The 20,573-nt window shown below is 39.6% G+C and overlaps 1 protein-coding gene across 1 annotated transcript in view; it reads right to left on the reverse strand.

Moving 5' to 3' along the window:
* Window positions 1–20,573, reverse strand: part of lrp2a (low density lipoprotein receptor-related protein 2a) — a 125,682-nt gene that overhangs the window by 35,972 nt on the left and 69,137 nt on the right. The window contains exons 37-49 of the mRNA XM_052142456.1: window positions 18,451–18,690; window positions 17,420–17,608; window positions 14,861–15,781; window positions 14,001–14,166; window positions 13,764–13,922; window positions 12,818–13,107; window positions 11,329–11,529; window positions 9,715–9,957; window positions 8,892–9,017; window positions 8,082–8,201; window positions 6,864–6,995; window positions 1,041–1,242; window positions 218–513 (exon numbers count right to left, since the gene is read on the reverse strand). Coding sequence (XP_051998416.1) covers window positions 218–513; window positions 1,041–1,242; window positions 6,864–6,995; window positions 8,082–8,201; window positions 8,892–9,017; window positions 9,715–9,957; window positions 11,329–11,529; window positions 12,818–13,107; window positions 13,764–13,922; window positions 14,001–14,166; window positions 14,861–15,781; window positions 17,420–17,608; window positions 18,451–18,690 — 3,285 coding nt within the window. The remainder of the gene's footprint in view (window positions 1–217; window positions 514–1,040; window positions 1,243–6,863; window positions 6,996–8,081; window positions 8,202–8,891; window positions 9,018–9,714; window positions 9,958–11,328; window positions 11,530–12,817; window positions 13,108–13,763; window positions 13,923–14,000; window positions 14,167–14,860; window positions 15,782–17,419; window positions 17,609–18,450; window positions 18,691–20,573) is intronic.

The following is a 20,573-nucleotide window of genomic DNA, read 5'->3' on the forward strand; positions in this document are numbered from 1 at the left end:
TTCACTGCCCATAAATGAAAGGAAAACATTTTAATGAGGAAAAAATAACCTGTGCACCTTTAAATTGAAATTACAATTCTACATCTTGTTCGCTACCACAATTCAAATTCAATTCAAATTATAGAATTTTAAGACCAATGGTTAGCCACAAAATGAGAGCAAGACTGTAATGGGCCAATGCATATTTTTGAGGGGTAGGCATTTTTTCAGTGCTTACCACAGCCTTTCTCGTCACTGTTGTCATTGCAATCATCGCTCCTATCACAAATCTTGCTGAGCAGTATGCAGTTTCCGTTGTCACACCTAAAGTTAACAGATGGGCAGGTAGGGGCTAGGGTCCGGCACAGGTGTTCCAGCTCATCAGATTCATCCCCGCAGTCATTATCCCGGTCACACACGAGATCATGCGAGATACAGCGGCCATTCTGACATGTGAACTGGTGTTGTTGACATGGCTGATAGGTGCAGCCCTGCTCATCGCTGCTGTCGCCGCAATCATTGCGACGGTCACACCTACCAGAGATGATACGCACAGCAAGGAATTATGGGACAAAAGAAGAGTCAAATTGGTTAGGAACAGAATAAGTAAATTAGCCATTTTTATTAAATTTTTTTATTTTCTTAGTAGGTCCTCATGGTGGCACAGTTACTCAACTCTATCCGGGTTGAGGAGGACAAGTCTCAGTTGCCTCCGCTTCTTATCATGTGGCTCGTTGTGCATGACACCACAGAGATTCCCAGCATGTGGAGGCTCATGCTACTCTCCACGATCCACGCACGACTTACCACATTCCCCATTGAGAGCGAGAACCCCTAATCGCGACCAAGATGAAGTTACCCCATGTGACTCTACCCTCCCTAGCAACCAGGCCAATTTGGTTGCTTAGGAGACCTGGCTGGAGTCACTCAGCCCGCCCTGGATTTGAACTTATGACTCCAGGGGTGGTAGTCAGCGTCAATACTTGCTGAGGTACCCAGGCCCCCTGTGAATTAGCCTTTTTAAGTTTTTCCCCTCAATTTGCTTCAAAAGCAATCCTAACCTGTAGGAGCTGCGGATGCAGAGGCCGTTGTTGCAGGCGAACTCGTTGGCAGAGCAGGATCTGCGAGTGCAGTTCTGATGCTCATCGTATGCATCTGAACAGTCTGCATCTCCATCACACACCCAGTCCTGTGGGATACACTTCCTCTGAGGAGGCCTGTTATTGATACAGGTGAACTCCTGAGGAGAGCAGGTGCGGTTAGCTGTGGACAAAACAGAAGGAAGGCCACAATTACAAGATTTATGTTAGAACCTACTGTATGTAATATATGAAAACTAAATGCTTGGCAACTGTTTACAAAAACCTAATGAGCTGTCTAGCAAGATAACATTTCAGGGTTTTCCATGGGTCAAAAATGGTCTTTGTGGTGGCTGACGTACACGGCCCATACACTCTAAGTTGTTTTATCATCCATTATTGCAATTAAATAGTTATGCATGTTGATGTGGGCATGACATATTGATAGGATTTAAGTCCTATTAATTTAGGATTAGCTGCACAATTATGAATGACATGTATGACACGCTGCAGCACAATTAGACATAAATGCAATCCCCACGTAACAGATCTAGACAAGTGAAGCTGGGAAGGAGGAGGGTTTTAGAGAAAGCTCTTGCAGCCTCTGCAGTGAAACTGGCTTGCAAACTGAGCAAATTTAAATGTTAGTCAAAGAGAAGGTATACAAGTTGATTGGTTACCCGATTATATGTCAAAGACAAATCAGTTTACACCATGTGAGCTGACTGGCTTGACATATCAGAAGAAATTGCCTGAACTTTTGCTTGGGCAGCCACCGAAAAATTTAAATGCAGAAAAACCCTGCATTTTAAGGCATTATAGACACGAAGGCAGTTCTAAAATGTTGGCAGCAAGTAGGCAGAATAAGTTGCTGCCTTCAATGATATAATCACAAACAATTGTTTTTTGGGGCATGGTCGAGCATCCGTCGGGAAAGAGAGAGAGACTGGGTCGAGAGACTTACTATGAAGCTGTTGAGTTAGTGTGAAGCCTGGATTCTTCAAACACAGATAGGGAACTTTTAATTGACCACTTCTCTGGTTTACAGCTTCACAATAACTCATCTTCTCTCTCTATCTGGCGCTGACATGGTCCTTTTATGCCGCTCTCCCCAATCTCATTACAATTAGAGACAGGTATTAACCATAATTTGGCTCAGGTGTATGCACCCTTACCGCTCTCTCTCTCGATGGATGCCCCCGCTGCCACACAGATTTTTTTACAATTTGTCCAGTAAAATGTATAATTCCAGGACATGTTGGCCGGCACAAAAATCTCTTAGCGGAAACTCTCCATGTCGACAATGAATAGACTAATTTCATTCAATGCCAAAATTTTCAATTTAATTAAAAATGTATTATTTTACCCCAATATTTGTGAGTGCTATTTATATAATGGCTAAGTATTGCGACATTAAACTCTATTGGAATCAATAGTTTCAAAAGTGATCTCAAAGTTTCAAACTGTGCTCAGATTTACCAAGATAAAAGTTAAGAGTTCTCAATATGAACATACACTGCCTAGCCAAAAAAAATTTTTGCATACTCTAATATTTAGTTGGGCTGCCTTTAGCTTTGATTACGGTGCACATTCGTTGTGGCATTGTTTCGACAACCTTATGCACGTCACAACATTTATTTTCGTTCCATTAATTTTTGGCCGAGGTCTTGTGTCGATGATGGGAGAGTCGAACCACTCCGTAAATTCTTCTCCAGCACATCCCAAAGATTTTCAATGGGGTTAAGGTCAGGACTCTGTGGTGGCCAATTCATGTGTGAAAATTATTCCTCAAGCTCCCTGAACCACTCTTTCACAATTTGAGCCCGATGACTCATGGCATTGTCATCCTGGAATATGCCCATGCCGTTGGGGAAGAAAAAATCCATTGATGGGATAACCTTGTCATTCAGTATATTCAGGTAGTCAGCTGACTTCCTTTTAATGATGCATAATGTTGCTGAGCCAAGACCTGACCAACTGAAACAACCCCAGATCATAACACTGCCTCCAGTTGCTTTTACAGTAAGCACTATGCATGATGGGTGCATCGCTTCATGCTCTTCCTTTCTCACCCTGATGCACACATCGCTTTTGAATAGGGTAAATCTGGACTCATCAGATCACATGACATTTCTCCATTGCTCCACAGTCCAATCTTTACACTCCCTAGCAAATTGAAGTAATTGTTTTCCGATTAGCCTCACTAACAAGTGGCTTCTTGAGGCCGCGCAGCTTTTTAGCCCCATCCAGTAAGTTCTCGTCGCATTGTGCATGTGGAAATGCTCTATTAAGCTGTGAGTTCTACTATCGATTTTTTACGATGTGACTTCACAAAGCGTTTTAGTGTTCTCCGATCACAATCATTCAAGATTTTTTCCGACCACATTTCTTCCGCGAAGCTGATGGTTCACCACTATCCTTCCAGGTTTTAATAAGGCATTGGACAGTTCTTAACCAAATTCCAGTGATTTCAGCAATCTTCTTAGTTGTTTTCTTTGCTTGATGCAGGCCAATAATTTGCCCCTTCTGAAACACAGTAACATCTTTTCCACGAAAACAGGATACGTCTTCCAACATGGTTGTTTAAGAAGTAAGATGCGACACACTGCATCAGTTAGGGTTAATAGAATTGTTGCCAACTGAAACATATTAATCACTGCAATAATGATTCAATCATAGGCTCTTAAGTATTCTTCCAAATCCCAAATAATCTGAGCTATTCTATCCACATTCATTTTACAGCCATATACTCTTACTGTATGTCAACAACATTTGTGTCTATTTTTATTTCCCCTAAGGAATTTTAGGAGAAATATATCCACTGAAGTTGATACTTCAATGAAACATAGCTGAGAACTTTAAGTCTCATGAGCTATAAAAGTGCAAAACGTTCCTCTTGGCTGACTACTTCCTTACTGTTGGTAAAAGCAGAGAATAGAGACATTTTAAGAGAGCTGATTCAGTGCAAGTCAGCCATCTAAAAACACCCACAAAGCAGTGAGTGAGGCAGGAGAAATTAGGAATGCAGACTCCTTGCACAAAGTTTCTAGCCCTCGGACAAGAGCTATTGACCCTCCCTTACTCAACCCTGAGCACCCTACTTCACTTCCAAACTGAGGGAGGGGAGAGAGGAGAAAAGGACTCAAAACTCAGATGTTCACAAGAACAACGAACAAGTGTATGCGTTAAAGAGTGGTCTGGGGAATGCTTCACACGAAAACTGGTATGCAATTGTTATGAACGCAATCCAGTCAGACTCCAATTGATGATGTCTTCGCATGCTCCTGGTGACACTTACAGTCAGGGCTTGACAGGCAATCTAGCATATCGGACATTTTCCCTGTGGACCGACGCACTTTGGGACCAATCAGGGGTGGACTGGCCAGCAGGAGAACCGAGTGGGCTGGTGGGTCGACCGCGAAAAGTGCCAAATGAGCCGCGATAATTGCAGAACGGAGCACAAAACGGCACTGCAATATGCAGAAAAGGACAGCGAACCACAAAGGACAGGATAAGGTGTCCTGCTCAGGGGTTTCTGGTTTTAATAATGGTTATAATAAATAGGATACAACAGTTAGTTCCGGTCCTCGAATGTGATTGTACGAGAGGCGTTCCAAGAGAGCTGATAGCTCACACCATCTACGCTTGTGTTTGTGGTGTTCCAAACGTGTATAGATGAGTACTAGATGAGTGAATTACAAGATTTGAGCCAGCAGGTGGCAACAAAAGACTGTCTGGTGTGTGCTATGAGTGAGTTGAGCTGACGTTGACAAACTGTAGATGTAATCTGTAATTGTCACTTACTCCATGATTGCTCGGATTACTAGGGTTAAGGTCAGGACATTGTGGTGGCCAGTTCATGTGTGAAAATGATTCCTCATGCTCCTTGAACCACACTATCACAATTTATGCCTGATGAATCTTGGCATTATCATCCTGAATAGGCCCATGCCATCAGGGAAGAAAAAAATCCATTGATGGGATAACCTGGTCATTCAGTACATTCAGATAGTCAGCTGACATCATTTTATGGCCACATAATGAAACAACCACAGATCATAACACTGTTTCCAGAGGCTTGTACAGTGGGCACTATGCATGATGGGTGCATCGCATACTATTATACTATAGCTGAGAAACAGAGTTAAACTAACAGCTTCAGCATTACTGCCAATCACAACTGAGAGTTGCAACAGAGTGAGGGATCAAACACACTCAGGGTGCCTACCAGATACAAGTTGGGAGAACATGTAAACACTTTCTGTGTTGGTGTCAAAATAAGAGTTTCACAAGAAACTGTCATCCTCTATGTTTTCTCTCTGACAAAACAAATGTCATATATGAGTGAAATACTCCTAATCGGAGCGGATTACTATTGCATTATAGAGGAATAGAGTGAAACTAACAGCTGCAGTTAATCACACGCTCAGTCTCTCTCTCAAACACACACACACACACGTCCTTGTTTCCCCAATAAATTGTTAGAAACAGCCCAAGCTGTCATAACTAGTTCTGAAGTGTGGTTTTCGAATTATTAGATTCTTGGGCGCATCTTTCAAACTAGCAATGGCTGACACTGAATCTGTGGAGTAAGAAAGTAGTTCCACACAGAACACAGTTTTTTTTTTTTTTTGTGGACAGTCCTTCAATTTTCCCTACTTATTTATTTACTTGTTCAATGAACTGTTTTATAAAAACTATCAAACTTGCAGTCGTGCTTTATTGACCATCTATCAACACAACTTATACCTACGGCCAAATCACAGCCGTGCTGAGAGCTGGACATACAGCACACTTGCTCATGTAATAGTGCTTTAATATTTCACAAATTAAAAAATCATATTATATTCAAAATGTTAAAATGTACCATCTTTTTACTTTCCTTCAACAATAAACAAACAAACATGCAGCTTTGAAATATGTATTCTTTGTATTGGTCGCACGTCTTCTCGTTATTGAGTTTGCAGGTCAGAGGTCACCAAACTTGAACTATTGTACACAGTGGAACACAAAGTTTCTGGTGTAAAGTGTAGTGTTACTGTGACTTTAAGCAGATTTCAAATCTATGCAAATTCATGAACAATTTCAAAAAAGTCTTGGAAAATTTTAATTTTACATTTTTCTTGCTATGATCAGCTAAAAAATATTTAATTAGCTCTTTGTGACCACTCTATAAAATTATTTAAAAAACTAAATCCTTATCCATTAATCTCGAACAACTGGAAAAGTCAAGGAAAAGGGAAAGATGAATTGGTAAAAAGGAACCCTGCAACCAACAATGTACCTGTTTCACATTTTCATGTTTGAAACAAAGAAGTAAACTATAGCAGGGCAAACTTCAATCACAGTAAATGTGAGAACTCACCAAAATATTATTTGAGCTCCAATTTGCTCCAACAGCAAAAGAAAAGAATCCACTATTACATTTCCAAAGCTTTCCAAAAGAGACGACAGCCAGAAGAAAGGTGACAAATTTACTGTCACTCCCTCAAAAGCCCTATTGCAACAGTGTAGACTAGGGGGTCTATTTAAATGAAAAAGTTACATTTAGACTAAATAATAAAAAAATTAAAAGTTATAAAATGACTATATAAGGCAGAAAAGCATCAACACAGTCTGTTAAAAGGGTCCATACAGCAACTTGTTGACCTCTAGTGATTTAATCTCTGTCAGTGTGAACACCCCTTTACAGTGGTAAACAGCTGCCGCTAGTACCCATGGTGGTACTCGCGTTGATGAGGCAAATTAAATTGTGGTCCAAACCAATCATTTGAACCAAATGTACTGTAAACACAGAGTACTGACCACAATTGTGTCTCTCATCCTCATCGCTCATGTCCCCACAGTCATTGTCTCCATCGCAGATCCAGGATGTGGCGATACACCTTCCATCATCACAGCGGAACTGGTCAGAGTTGCAGGTCCTCACCATGGTAGCTGTAGGGAAAAAACACACTGCAGTGAGCCATAACTGAAGATGCAGGAGAAGTCGGACCTGCCCCAGGGCCATGTCTTACTCCAAACTCAGAAGGAATTAAGAAACGTGTGGCCCACGTAATCCATTTAACCATTAAATCCCATCCAGAGCACCAAAAAACATGTCTGAGAGTTTCTGCTTGAATTGCAGTCACAGAGGAATTCTGGGAGAGAATGAGCATTGTGGTTCTGCATTCCTCTCTCTAGTGTCCAGTTTGAACAAAAGGCCCCGCAGGGTGCTGTGATTAACCGGGACAAAAGAGAAAGGATGGGGCAGTGTGTGTAAGAGAAGAGGGGGAAGAGTGTGTCAATGGAAGGGCCAATGTGTGTGTGTGAGGGATTTTCTGATGGATGTCACTTTGGAGGAATGTGTCATACAATGGGGGTTGGACAGATCACTGGCATCACAGACACACACCCATATATGTTCAACAGTAACTGATACTACTGAAGTGCCCAAATGTCTTTTTCATATTATTATACATATCTTTACGCTGCCTTTATTTGCTTTTTTTTTGCTTAAAAGTGTTTGACCCCGTTGACTTGCATAGACCTTATTCACAGTGGCACCATCTTTGATTTTTGACAGGAACGTCAACAAGGCTGTGAGGGATAGACGCGCAGTCTCTTCAATGGGCTGTACTGAAGTTAAGTGGTCCGTGGACAAAAAATTTGAAAATCAGATGTGATCTAGGAGCTTTTTACAGCTTAATACCATGCATGTCTTTGAAGAGATGGTAAGTATTTCCCTTACAGCCTCGTTGTTATTCCCTTTAAAATCAAAGATGGTGCTACCATGAATAAGGTCTGTTGTATGGACCTACAGAGCTGAGATATTCTTCAAAAAATCTTTGTTTGTATTCTGCAGAAGAAAGAAAGTCATACACATCTGGGATGGCATGAGGATGAGTAAATGAAGAGAGAATTTAAATTTTTTAACTCTCATTTGGGGATTGGAGAGTATTCATTGTGTACTGTGGGTGATGCATTGCTGTATGTAGTTGATACTGTTTTATAGAGCATAATATCGTTATATGTGGTACTTACTGCAAGTAGAGGGCTCATCAGAACCATCATTACAGTCTGTACCCCCATCACAGTACCAGTGCCCGGGAATACAGCGCCCACTCGAACAACGGAACTCATTCTGGGAACACGTAGACGTGGCTGAGGAGTAAAGAACACAAGATCAGTCAGCTACAAACACACGCAAAGTCTTTAAAGGCAAAATTAAACAGATCACTCAGCCAGACTCGCACAGTACTTGGCAGATGTGGGTCATAAAATCTGAAAAATCTTTCATTAAAGAGAAAATGGTCCAAACTATCACCCAATCCAAAAATCCTAAAATGAACTCAGCAGGACCAGGTGGAATCGCTCACATTCATGGGTCACTAATTTAACTGAAATTCCAGAAAAGGACACATTGAGCATCAACTTTGGTTCAAAGAGCAAGAGAAAAAGATTCTCTACAAATAATCTACCTGTATTTTGAGCTGTTAAAGAGTCACTTGTTTACTTCCCCACTGAAATATTAACAAACCATCTTGATTAACAGATTAACTTACTAGTGCACGATGGCTTGAAACTTCTATTCACTTCATCTAAAACTGCATTATCTTGCCCACAATTAACTTGGGTTGTCACGAATGGTTCCTTAAACATATTTTACAGTACGATACCAGCCAAAGCATCACAATATCACTCGTGGCAATACCACATTTCAAGGATCCAATTACAGAACCTGCCTCAGATATTTTGCCAGATTGGTGTGCTGTGATATCAGTCAGAGTTTGGAAAAACATGTAGTTAAAAAAGCATTTTGTTTATTATTTTAGGGTTGGAGGGGTAACTCACCACAGTGTGTCGGGCTCTCATCACTGTTGTCTCCGCAGTCATTATCTCCATCGCACAGGTACGAGCGCGGGATGCAGATGTTGGTGGTCTGACATTTGGTGTGTTCTGGTTGACATGTCCTCTCAGCTGTAAGAGTTAATACATTAGCATTTGATAAGTGGGGGTGAAGCCTTATGACTTACAGTTTTCGATTTTCATTATGACTTTCAATCTTCAAACACCCCAAAATGTGTCAAAGGTCTGTTCCGATAGGGAATAGCAATGCTACCTGAAAATAATAATAAAATGCAAATAACCCTATATTATCCTTCATAATCAGGATAGAGACAGGCTTATCAACTTTTAGATGGGAGAAGATAACGCACCCTATAGCTTTAGTTGTTGACGTAAAATGCACATCCAGTCAAATTTGATGTTATGTTGGTACAAATTCATCTGTTGTCTGAATGTAACATACCACAATATTTGGCAGTATTTGTCCCATGCATTAGGGCTGGTAAATGTTGTTACTGTTCTTTATGCAATCACAAATTTTTTTTAAAATAAAAACCTTGGCCTATGTAATGTTTTAATGTTTAATTTTGCATGTATGGAGAACATTAAGGGCATTTTTGTTGCCATTTTGTAAGATAAACCATTTTTCAAAATCATTGGCTCACTACTGGATGTCCAATATTGTTGTTATTCCATATTCAAGTTAGTTAAGCACCACTACTGTATATTAATATGGTTTTGCTGAGCTTATAGCAAGAAATTTTCCAGACGCAAAATATTCTTGGTTTCTTTAGACCTTATTTTAATTTAAGTGTGCAACTAAACTTACCACAGTTATGTTCATCCGAAGTCCCGTTGTCATAGCAATTATTTATCCCATTGCAGACGTATTCCCGTGCAATGCAGCGCCCGTTATTGCAGGTGAACTCAGTGTTTTGGTCGCAGGGGCGGAACAGGCAGCCGGTTTCGTCGCTGTTATCCCCGCAGTCATTATAGTGATCGCAGCGGTAGTGATACGGCACGCAACGTCCATTCCCGCATGTGAACACCGTTGGCTCACAGGTGTGAAATGCTGACATGCACACAGAAAAGAGATGCATTCATATTTAAGCAGCAAAAACTAAACAAAACTAGCATGAACTACCTAAAGCTTGGTGGAGTAACAGCTGCAGTCTTCTTTTATTATTGTTTCTCTCTATTTTTCTATATTCTTGTGATTTTTGGTGTTACCTGAGAGTGAAATGAACGCTGCCACTTGTGGGACTGCATGCAAGAGAGTGGTGCATTGTGGAAGAGGTTAGTACTTGTTTTTGGCCAGACAATCTAGTCTACACTACCAAACTACAAAAAGTTTGGACCCATTTGTCTTGATTATCTTTCTCATGAGCTTAAAAACCTTTGGATCTAAAGAAATGTGCTTAAATGCTTTAATTCTCAAATTATAGATAACTATATATTGTGTCTATATATAAACTTTTATCCCAACCTAAAAAGTATTTTTTAATGGTTGAGTAAAGTTTGACCATAAAGTGATGAAAAAGCAGCCAAATGTCTAATACAGTACATGGGAACTAATGTAATACAGTTTAAAAAGCATCTCAGGATGCACCTGATGAAGTTGGTTGAGAGAATGCGCAACGAATCGAGTGTGCACCGTTGGAACAAATAACGGCTACTTTAGAGAGGCTAAAATATATATAAAATAAATTGTCACTACATTATTCCCATAGTTGTGTTATTTGTGTTATTTCATAGAGTTGATTACATCATTAGCCTATTATTGTAAAATCTGGAAAATAGTGATAATAAAGAATGAGTAGGTGTGTCCAAACTTTTTATTGGTAGTATATATTTTCTGTATATGTGAAAAGATTTAAGCAGGAATACACACCAAATACGAAATGACTATTGGATCCTGGAGCAAGAGATTTGAAGCAGATTGTACAAGTAAGAAAAAAGCAATAAGTAACATGTTAGTGAAGAGGTTGTGCAAGCATGCAAGATAGGAAAATTCATCCGCCAGCAAATAGAGATGTCAGACAGGAGTAGGAAGTCTTAAATCTATGCATAAAAGGTTTGATTGTCCAAAATAACCCAAATCCATTCTCCTTCAAATTGTCTTTACATACACGTAAACCAATAGCATTTACCATCAGACCTGGACTGTCACGACTTTAAGGAATAGATCATGTGAAAATGAAAAAAATGTCATTATTTACTCACACTCATTCACTTTTATTGGATAGAATCAAAAAAAGGCAATAAAAAGTTATGGCTAAGATTCTGCCTAAAATCTCCTTTTGTGTTCCATAGAAGAAAGAAAGTCATTGGGGTCTGGAACAACATGAGGTTGAATAAATTATCTCAGAATGTTCAATTTTGGGTGAATTATCCCTTTAGGGCGTTTGAATGCGAGCACGGCTGATTTTGTGGCTGAGCTTACCGCAAACCCTCTCCAGTTCATCACTGCCATCACCACAATCATCGTCATTGTCGCATTTCCACTGGGCGCGGATGCAGCGGCCGTTCATACAGGTAAACTGGCCCGGCTGACAGCGGGTGCCGTTGTCAGGTATACAGTGTTTGTTGTCAGCCAGATACCAGCGGCCTTCAGAGGGACACTGACACTCTGCCCCCTGCGGGCCTGGAGGAAACAGTATTTTATTTAAAAACTATTTTCATCTGATAATGAAAATGCAAAATAGATGTTTGAATGTTCGAAAGATACATTTTCAAGATTTGCCAAAACATTAAAATTGTACCCGTTTTGTGTATGACATATAAGTACATTTATGGTTAAAAATGTATTAAACATTTACAACAGTGCTTCTCAACTGGTTTTGCTTCAGGACCCAGATTTTACATTTGACATCAAACTGGTAACCTAACCCAACATAGTAAAAAACGTAAACTGTATTTAATGTAGCCTGGGTGACATTTTCGTTTTTCTTGCATAGTTTTGTTCATGGTTTTCCATCTTTCCATTTTCCGTCTACCTGGATGAGGGCGGGGACAAGGTGAGGGAAACAAAAAGAAAAAGTGTGGCACCTACATGCCATAACGCTGAATGTGCCAAATTAACAAAACATTTTAAAAAGAGAGGGAAAAGACAACACGGAGCAGTGGTGGAAGAGAGAGAGGAGAGAGAGATTAGCCTGATTAGGGGCCGGGTATGAAGAATCATGACCCGGCCCTGCCCTCCGCCCTGTCACAATAATGATAATAATTCCTTACATTTATATAGCGCTTTTCTAGGCACTCAAAGTGCTTTACATAGCATAGGGATGATGCGACGGCAGCCATAGTGCACCAGAATGCCCACCACACACCAGCTATTGGTGGGGAGGAGAGAGTAGAGTGATGTAGCCAATTCAGGGATGGAGATTAATACAACGCCATGATAGATAGGGGCCAATGGGGGGAATTTGGCAGGACACCGGGGTTACACCCCTACTCTTTACGAGAAGTGTCCTGGGATTTTTAATGACCACAGAGAGTCAGGACCTTGGTTTAACATCTCATCCAAAGGACGGTGCCTTTTTACAGTATAGTGTCCCAGTCACTATACTGGGGCATTAGGACCAACACAGACTGTAGGTGAGCACCCCCTGCTGGTCTCCCTAATACCACTTCCAGCAGCAACCTTGGTTTTCCCCAGGAGGTCTCCCATCCAGGTACTGGCCAGGCTCAACCCTGCTTAGCTTTAGTGGGCAACCAGGCAAGAGGTGCAGCGTGATATGGCTGCCGGAAAATCACTCATAAGGCTACATTGCAGTTAGCATCAAGCTTTAAAAGGCATTTGCTTATGTAGGCAAAAACAGCATGGCATCTCACTAGGTTTTGGAACCTAACTTTATTTTGAAGGATACTGGCTTTACAATCCCTAACTAGGTAGTTCTGAACATATCTATTGTTCTAAAATATAAACTGACCTGGTGTGCAAATATGGCTACAGCCACCGTTGAACTGCTCGCAGGGGCTTCTGCATTGCTGCTGTTTGCTGTTGGACAGCACGTGGATATCCATGGGTCGTGATGGAAGATTTTGCAGCACCACTTTCTGGTCGGACCCATCATATTTGTTTGCACGGTAAATGCTGCGTGTGTTCCAGTCGGTCCAGTAGATGTGCTGACCATACACTGTCATTGCAAATGGGTAGATGGCTGTGCTTACGATGACCTCGCGGTTAGCTCCAGTGAGAGAGCATCTCTCAATCTTCTGTCTGAATATAGAGAATGCTTAAATCATCATCCCACAAATAATAAACAGTAACAGTGTAAATTAAATGTCAGTGATGTCTTATTCAAACAATGATATTTTTTGGGGTTATGACATCTACATGATACAGTCTTGTCCTAACCAAGCGTTACTGTCCACACTAAAAGCAAAATGCTATGCGATCAGAACATATTTGATGTTTAATACACAGTTACTTGGAACCAGATTTTTAAACCAGTGAGACTTTGCTCTAGGTGGGGCGCGTGGCGATTTGTGCATTGATGCTGCGAAGAATAGCATGAGTCTCCACACTCGATAGATCTCTGTGTTAACCCGCTCAACAAGCCACGTGATAAGATGCACGAATTGACTGTCTCAGACGCAGAGGCAACTGAGATTCGTCCTCTGCCATCCAGATTGAGGCGAGACACTAAGCCACCAGGAGGACTTGGAGTGCATTGGGAATTGGGCATGCCAAATAAGGGAGAAAATAAAAATAAAATAAAATAAAAAACATTTCGAGACACCTGTGTTCCATTTGTTGTACTGCACCTAGCTTTTTTGAACACAAGAACGCATATGGTCTGAAAGGCCCCAAGACATGTTCCTGGGTCAAAATGAAAACAATATGTATTGTATAATCAAAAGATGATATCTTACAAGCTGGCATCTGCCCAGTACAGTCTCTGATCCTCATAGTCCAGAGTGAGACCATTTGGCCAAACCAGACTAGTGTTGACAATCTCTGTCCTGAAGTTTCCTCCGAGAGTTGCACGCTCAATCTTTGCGTTGGTGCCCCAGTCAGTCCAGTACATATACCTGTCCACAAACAGAGAGACATATGCAGTTAAATTCATGAACAGATGAGAAAATTAACATCTAATCATAGAGACTCACCCTCTACATGGATCCAGCATGATGGCTCTTGGTCTGGGCACATGTGCTACAACAGTCCTCTGAGATCCATCCACTGCCATAGAGCTTATGGTCTGATTAATGTAGTCACTGTAATAGATCCGCTTATTGATCCAGTCATAGGCAATACCATCAGGAGCTCCCAGATCTCAGAAGAAAAGTTGTACAGAAAAACAAAAGATAAGGATTTGATGGAAAAACCGACAGCCTAGAATTGTTTCGATACAACATTTTCAGTAGTCTGTATCAATACCAGTAAAAGTTCATGATTCTCGATACCAATTTCAACACCACAGCAAAAACTGGTAATATGCAATTGCACACACTCCTTTAGCCTATTAAAAAGGTTAAATATCAATGTCAATCTTTCAAGTTTTCTTCAAGTTAACATTGCTTCAAGTATACTGTTAATATAATAGAGAACTAAGTAAAGTAAAAAAACAAAGAAACAAATTACGAACATTGAGTGGTTTTCTTTTCACAAGGCTTTTATAACCTTCAAACTTAAAATACCACCAAAGCATTCAAGCTACAATAGGTCTACAGTATATAGAACCATCACACTTCAAATCTCTTCAAACCACCCAAGTATTCAAACTACATAAGGCCTATATAACCTTCAAACAGCCAAAGCATTCAAACTTAAAACTACTTAACTTTCAAACTACAAATCTCTTCAAACTCTTCAAAGTATTAAATCTAAACAAGGCCTACTGTATTTAAACTTTCAGGCAAGACTTTGTAACATCAACACTTAAAGTTTGTCTTGGCAAACTGTCCTTGTCTAGTTAAATCTGTGTTGTTCTGTCAGAGTGCATTAGCAGTTTAAACATGCTACTCACCGGAGGCCACCTCTATAGCAGGGGAGGTAGGTGAAGCCAAAGTAATGAAGCTAATCTTGCTCTGGCCTGCTCCTGAGCTTTGCGTGAAATAGATCCTGCCATTGAGCCTGTCAAAATCAAGGGCAACAGAAGTCCGGGGCACATTCACCACAGAAAACGGCAGCGAGTGATCTTCTGGATCCAATCGTAAAGACCGTACGGTACTCTCTGTTGAGTAAATAAGATAGTCATCCCGGGATACCACACATGAGCTGTCATCTGCAGCTAGATTCCCAAAGGAACAGGCACACTTTCGGGTCTGACTGCCTGGGATGGCAAAGCAAAGGTGGGCACAGCCGCCGTTAGACTCCAAGCAAGGGTTGTTATTTAGCTCATGAGCCGAACTTGGCTGCATTCTCTGGTCAAAGATTGTAACGTCTCGGAGCATGTTGATGTTGTCTCTAATCACCACTGGCTGGTCTGTTGCTCCTGGTTGTTTGCTTGCCTGGAAGACCTTCTTTAAGTTTCTGTCCACCCAAATCACATTCCCCTCAAACACGGTGATGCCATACGGAGTTGGATAGCGACTTCCATACCGAACGACTTCTGTCTCGCCCCCCTCAGGCCGAACTCGTGCAATCATGTCGAGTGAATCATCCACCCAGTAGATGTAGCCGTCTCGGTGGTCCAGAGCTAGGCCCCTGGGAGTGATGATGCCAGAGGAAACCAGGACGGTTCGGTTGGTACCATCTAAAAAGGCCCGCTCAATTTTGGGGGTCTGTCCATAGTCAGCCCAGAAGAGGTATCTGTTCTTTGGGTCTACCACAATATGACGTGGCATGTCTACTTGGGTCTTGAGAAGAACACGACGGAACGTGGTATTAAGCCGAATGACTTCGATATATGTCTCAGTCAAGAAAGCATTTGTGAAATAGAGGTTTCCTATTGAAAGATAAAACAAACTTTATTACATTGTAATCTAATCATATTTGAGAGGTTTAGGCCACATTCATACCAATCTGTTTTCGTTTGAAAACTGAAGTTTCCAAACGTCATCGTTTTCTAAAGTATGCGGTTATGGAGAGCATTTTTGAAACACTACATTTTCGTTGGGGGAAAATGCTATTCTAGTGTGGAAGAGAGGCATAAAAATAGAAAAATGCATGCTTTTTCAAACAAAAACGTATTAGTGTGGACTTGGTCTCTGACACTCGGTAGCTCTGTAATAAGTGCGATAATGTCAGGCAGGTCATTTTTGCAAAAATAAACCTCTTTAAGGAGATACCATGCTTTGCGTTGGGGTCCTGATCAGCTGATCATGCAAATTAAGGTTACTTTGGCAGCCCTAGTTTATTGACATATTGGGGTCAAAAGTTTATGTTTAACAAGCCATGGATCACTGGGGCTTACTTAGCCTTCTTGGAGTGCCGAGTTAACCTTTAATCTTCTTCAATGTCACCTGTCTGTGCTGCTACCAAGTTAATTAACATGTCCCTACAGTAAGACCTCTGAACCCTTTCTAGAACATTCCAGAATATGGTGCATTCATTAGAGTTCACATTTCTATAAAGCCGTTTACTATAATAGTAAATTCTATCAAGTTTTGTGATGTGGCCAAATTGGTTCTAATAAAAATAAATACATAAATAAATCTAGCAGTACCCTTTGTGGTATTTATTATCAACAGGGATGCACTGATACCACTTTCTTTCTCCCAATCCGATTCCGGTGCCTGATCTCTCGGTATCGGCTTATACCGATCCAATACCTGTGTTGTTTTTTCTGAAAAGGATTCAGATCTCTTTGGTTGTAATAGGATATAAGTCCACTTTTCATTCACACAAATATTTCTTGGAACACAGTCAACTTAAATATTGTTGGAATTTGTCAACTACTACTACTACTAGTAGTACTACTACTACAACTAATAATAATTTGTATTTATAATTTTATAATTATTATTATTTATTAACTTTAAGAATTATATCATAGGATAGTAATATCCAATCATGCTTTTATTTTGGCGGAAGACTGCAGGAAGTCCTTTGAATGTGTGTATGTTGCCTAGTTCACAGTAGTTTAAAGTAACACGCTTGTTACGCTTTGCATTTTATAAGTGAACCGAACTATTGAGTATCTACATCTGAGAGCGCTAAAAATAGCAATGCAATGAGCATGTGCCAACAGAGCAACGTGCATTCACTGAAATGCGCTGCACATGCATATTAACTTGATAAACACAGCCTTTTGCGATTCACAAAGCTATCGTTTTACCTCAAGGGACTTTAAATAAAATGCAAGGGTCGTATGGACTACTTAAATGGCACATTAATTGTTATTTTATGTCATTTTGGAGCTTGACAGCAACAACGATGACTAACACACAGTATCGGATTTGGATCTAGCTCGTCGTATCAATACCCGATCCGGATAAAAACGTCAGTACCAGTACAGATACCGATTCAAGTATCGGATCGGTGCATCCCTATTATTAAATACTGGTTAAATGCATTTAGACAATAAGTAAATCTGGCATTCTTTATTTTATCAAAGACTGAACATAAGCACAGAACCCCTTACCTGCGGCCCAATCTACGGCAATGCCACGAATTCCGTTACGTCCGATCCCTGAGGTGACAATGCTGCGTAATGCTGAGCCATCTGGTTTGATCCTGCGGATACCATTCTGAGTCGACACTGTGCTGCTGAAGTCACACCAGTAAATAAAACCGGACGGCATGTGCACGTCCACATGGAGAGCATTGCGGCCTATAGGACACACACAAATAACATTATATTTCTTTGTTACCGATGTCCCACATCTTCCTCATTATACATATAATTAGGCCCCCTTACTGAAACCTATTCACAATATAATTGCGATCATTAATTTTTTAAATGTAATCATTAGGTTTCCCTAAAAACCTGATATTACAATAGTTTAAAGAATGCGAGAGCTAAAACAGATGTTCAATAGCATCTCTGATAACAATTTAGTAGTGAAAATGGTGATAGAATTAGTAAGTTCAATACATTTTCATGAATCAGTTCAAACTAAATTTCAATTAATTAATTTGTAAACATTTATCCAACTATTTGCTTACGTATAATGTTACCAGAAATCCCGAATGGCATTTTTACATTGAAATGTTATAGTACAAATATATGTGGATAAATCCTGATATTACTATGTATTGTTATATTGGTAACTTGGTAACTAAAAATTATTAATAAAATCATGCTTAAAACTCAATCAAGCTCGAAACGGCTTGTTCTTTTATGGTGAGCTCATTAAATTAATTTGGAGGTGCATGGTTTTTACGATTTTAAACCAAAAATTATATAACTAATAACATAATTTTTTACATAAAAGTGTTCATTTAATGAAAAACATGGGCACAAAACATGCATTGATTAATTTGAACTAAATTTGAACTTGTTTTTTTCTTGCATTAAACATTTTTAATCAACTAAAATAGCTGTTTAGTTAAATTATGAAGAAAAAAAAAAACTTCACCCTTCAAACCATATCAGAGCCAATAAAAAATATTAAGAAAAAGGCTGAAATACACTTTTTTTTGGCTATACTGCCCAGTACTTCTAAAACCCACCTCTCCCTGCAATAGGCACCATAGACTCTGAGTGGTCTGCTCCCTCCAGACTAAAACCCTTGATGGCAGTGAGCATTGAGATGACCACATAGGACTGGTAGGGAGCACAGGTTCTGTTATCCACGTTGAGTTTGAACCCTGTTGCGCAGGCACAGCTGAACAGCCCACCAGGACGTGACAGACACAACTGCTCACAAGCTCCAACGTTATTACTGCAACCATTAGATGAGCCTGCTGACGCTGGGATGAGAGAACACAAGACAGATAGAGTGAGATAAACAGGGTTTTTAATCATGAATGAAAACTATGACAAATACGAAAACAAGCCAAAGCCAACAGTATATAATAAAAATACAATGGGGTCCAAAAATCTGAGATCACTTATGAAATTTATGCATGGACAGATCGATCTTAAAGTATAGTTTATCTTATATAGTACATTATAGTGTAGTATAGTACAGTGTAGATACAATACTGTTGTATAGAGAGGATCGATACTCACATATATATATATATATATATATTAGACACTATAGGTTTTTACTACACTAGTCATTTTATTATTTATTTACCATAACAAAAAGATTGTGCTTCAGATTTAAAGTGAAATAAAAAACAACAACCACTATATAAGCAAATATATAAGTTGCATATGACTGGATCTATTCCTCCTTCCACTCATCAACCCCTTCTAACTCTATGGACCCCCTAGCGGGTCCAAAGGGGGCAATATAGTGCAAAAGGGGGCTTTTAAGCTTAAAACATTAAAGTATCTGTATACATAAGTCAGGCGTATGAGGTATCATTTGTGGGAATCTGAACTTTTCAGAGATAACCATGTTACTTATCATGTTACTTAAAATAACAAAATAAGGCCTCAAAACATTCACGTTGAAAATTAGCACCCCCAGAGGTAATGGGGTAGAAATGTTTATATAAAACTAAAAGTACTTCACATAGCACCTACATGGAAAAAATATATAATAATTTCCCCCCAAAAAATTTCTGTTTATCATAAGATTAACTCATACAATATTAGTTATAAATTATAGAGGGGTTGCAATTAGTCCACAGTATGTATGAATACTGGTGAGCTTTTAAATTTGAGTGTGAAAAATTGCAGGTGGCAGCCCAAAAATGCACCAGAGTTTGTACAGAAATACTGAAAGGCACAAGCAGTCCCAGACAGTTGCAGTGCTTGTTTGTGATAAATTTATTTAAATTGAAATCTGTTACAAGACTGAAAATGTTATGTTTCTAAACAAATATAGATGTCTGATAATAACGTGCCGTTTAGGCCTATAAATAAAATAAAAAAAGATGGCTTTTAAATATTAGGTTAAATGGCTAATCTCACCCATTTTATCCTTGGAAATAAAAACAAATAACAATCCTAATAGAGGTATTGGCATCGTTATCAGCAATGTTGGCCTTGACAGTATTTGGTATCAGATCGAAAAGAAAATAAGTAGATCGCCCATCCATAATAAAAATGCTTTTAAAGCTTCTTGGCTGAAATGTTCCACAAAAAATATCAATTAATACAAATAATATAGTATTAGGTTTTAATAGAATCTTAAAGTTTCAAGAAACATAATTTAAGATGAAGAAGAAATACTTAACTTTACACTTCAGCTTTGTTTTTTTTCTGTGTAATTGTAAATTGGCATTGCAATTTTCTAATCAAATCTAAAAAATAAAAAAAAACGTGATCTCAGACTTTTGGACACCACTGAACTTATAATGTGGCATGTCACAGGCTACATAAAAGACTAACGACCTGCCTATTGAGTACCCTTGGAATAGACAAGAGTTGAATTTCATTACAGACAGGCAGATAAAGAAAGTGAGAGAGAGAGATTTAATACTTTTACAAAAAAACAGCATAGTGGTTTAACTGTAACCATAAGAGTACATGATATTGATAAATATCTGTAACTCTGGTAATGTATACTCAACGTCTATTCTGTATTTCCTGGGAGATTTTCATTCCTGTGGCATATATTAGGACTAATAATCAGATGCCTCTGCTTTGCTGTCACATTCACTTTTTACTAGATGGAGTTATACAATAGATGCCGTTCACGGCCCGGAGTATGCCCATGTGCACTGAGCGTCGAACA

Source organism: Xyrauchen texanus, chromosome 14, assembly GCF_025860055.1.
Source record: "Xyrauchen texanus isolate HMW12.3.18 chromosome 14, RBS_HiC_50CHRs, whole genome shotgun sequence".
NCBI lineage: Eukaryota > Metazoa > Chordata > Actinopteri > Cypriniformes > Catostomidae > Xyrauchen > Xyrauchen texanus.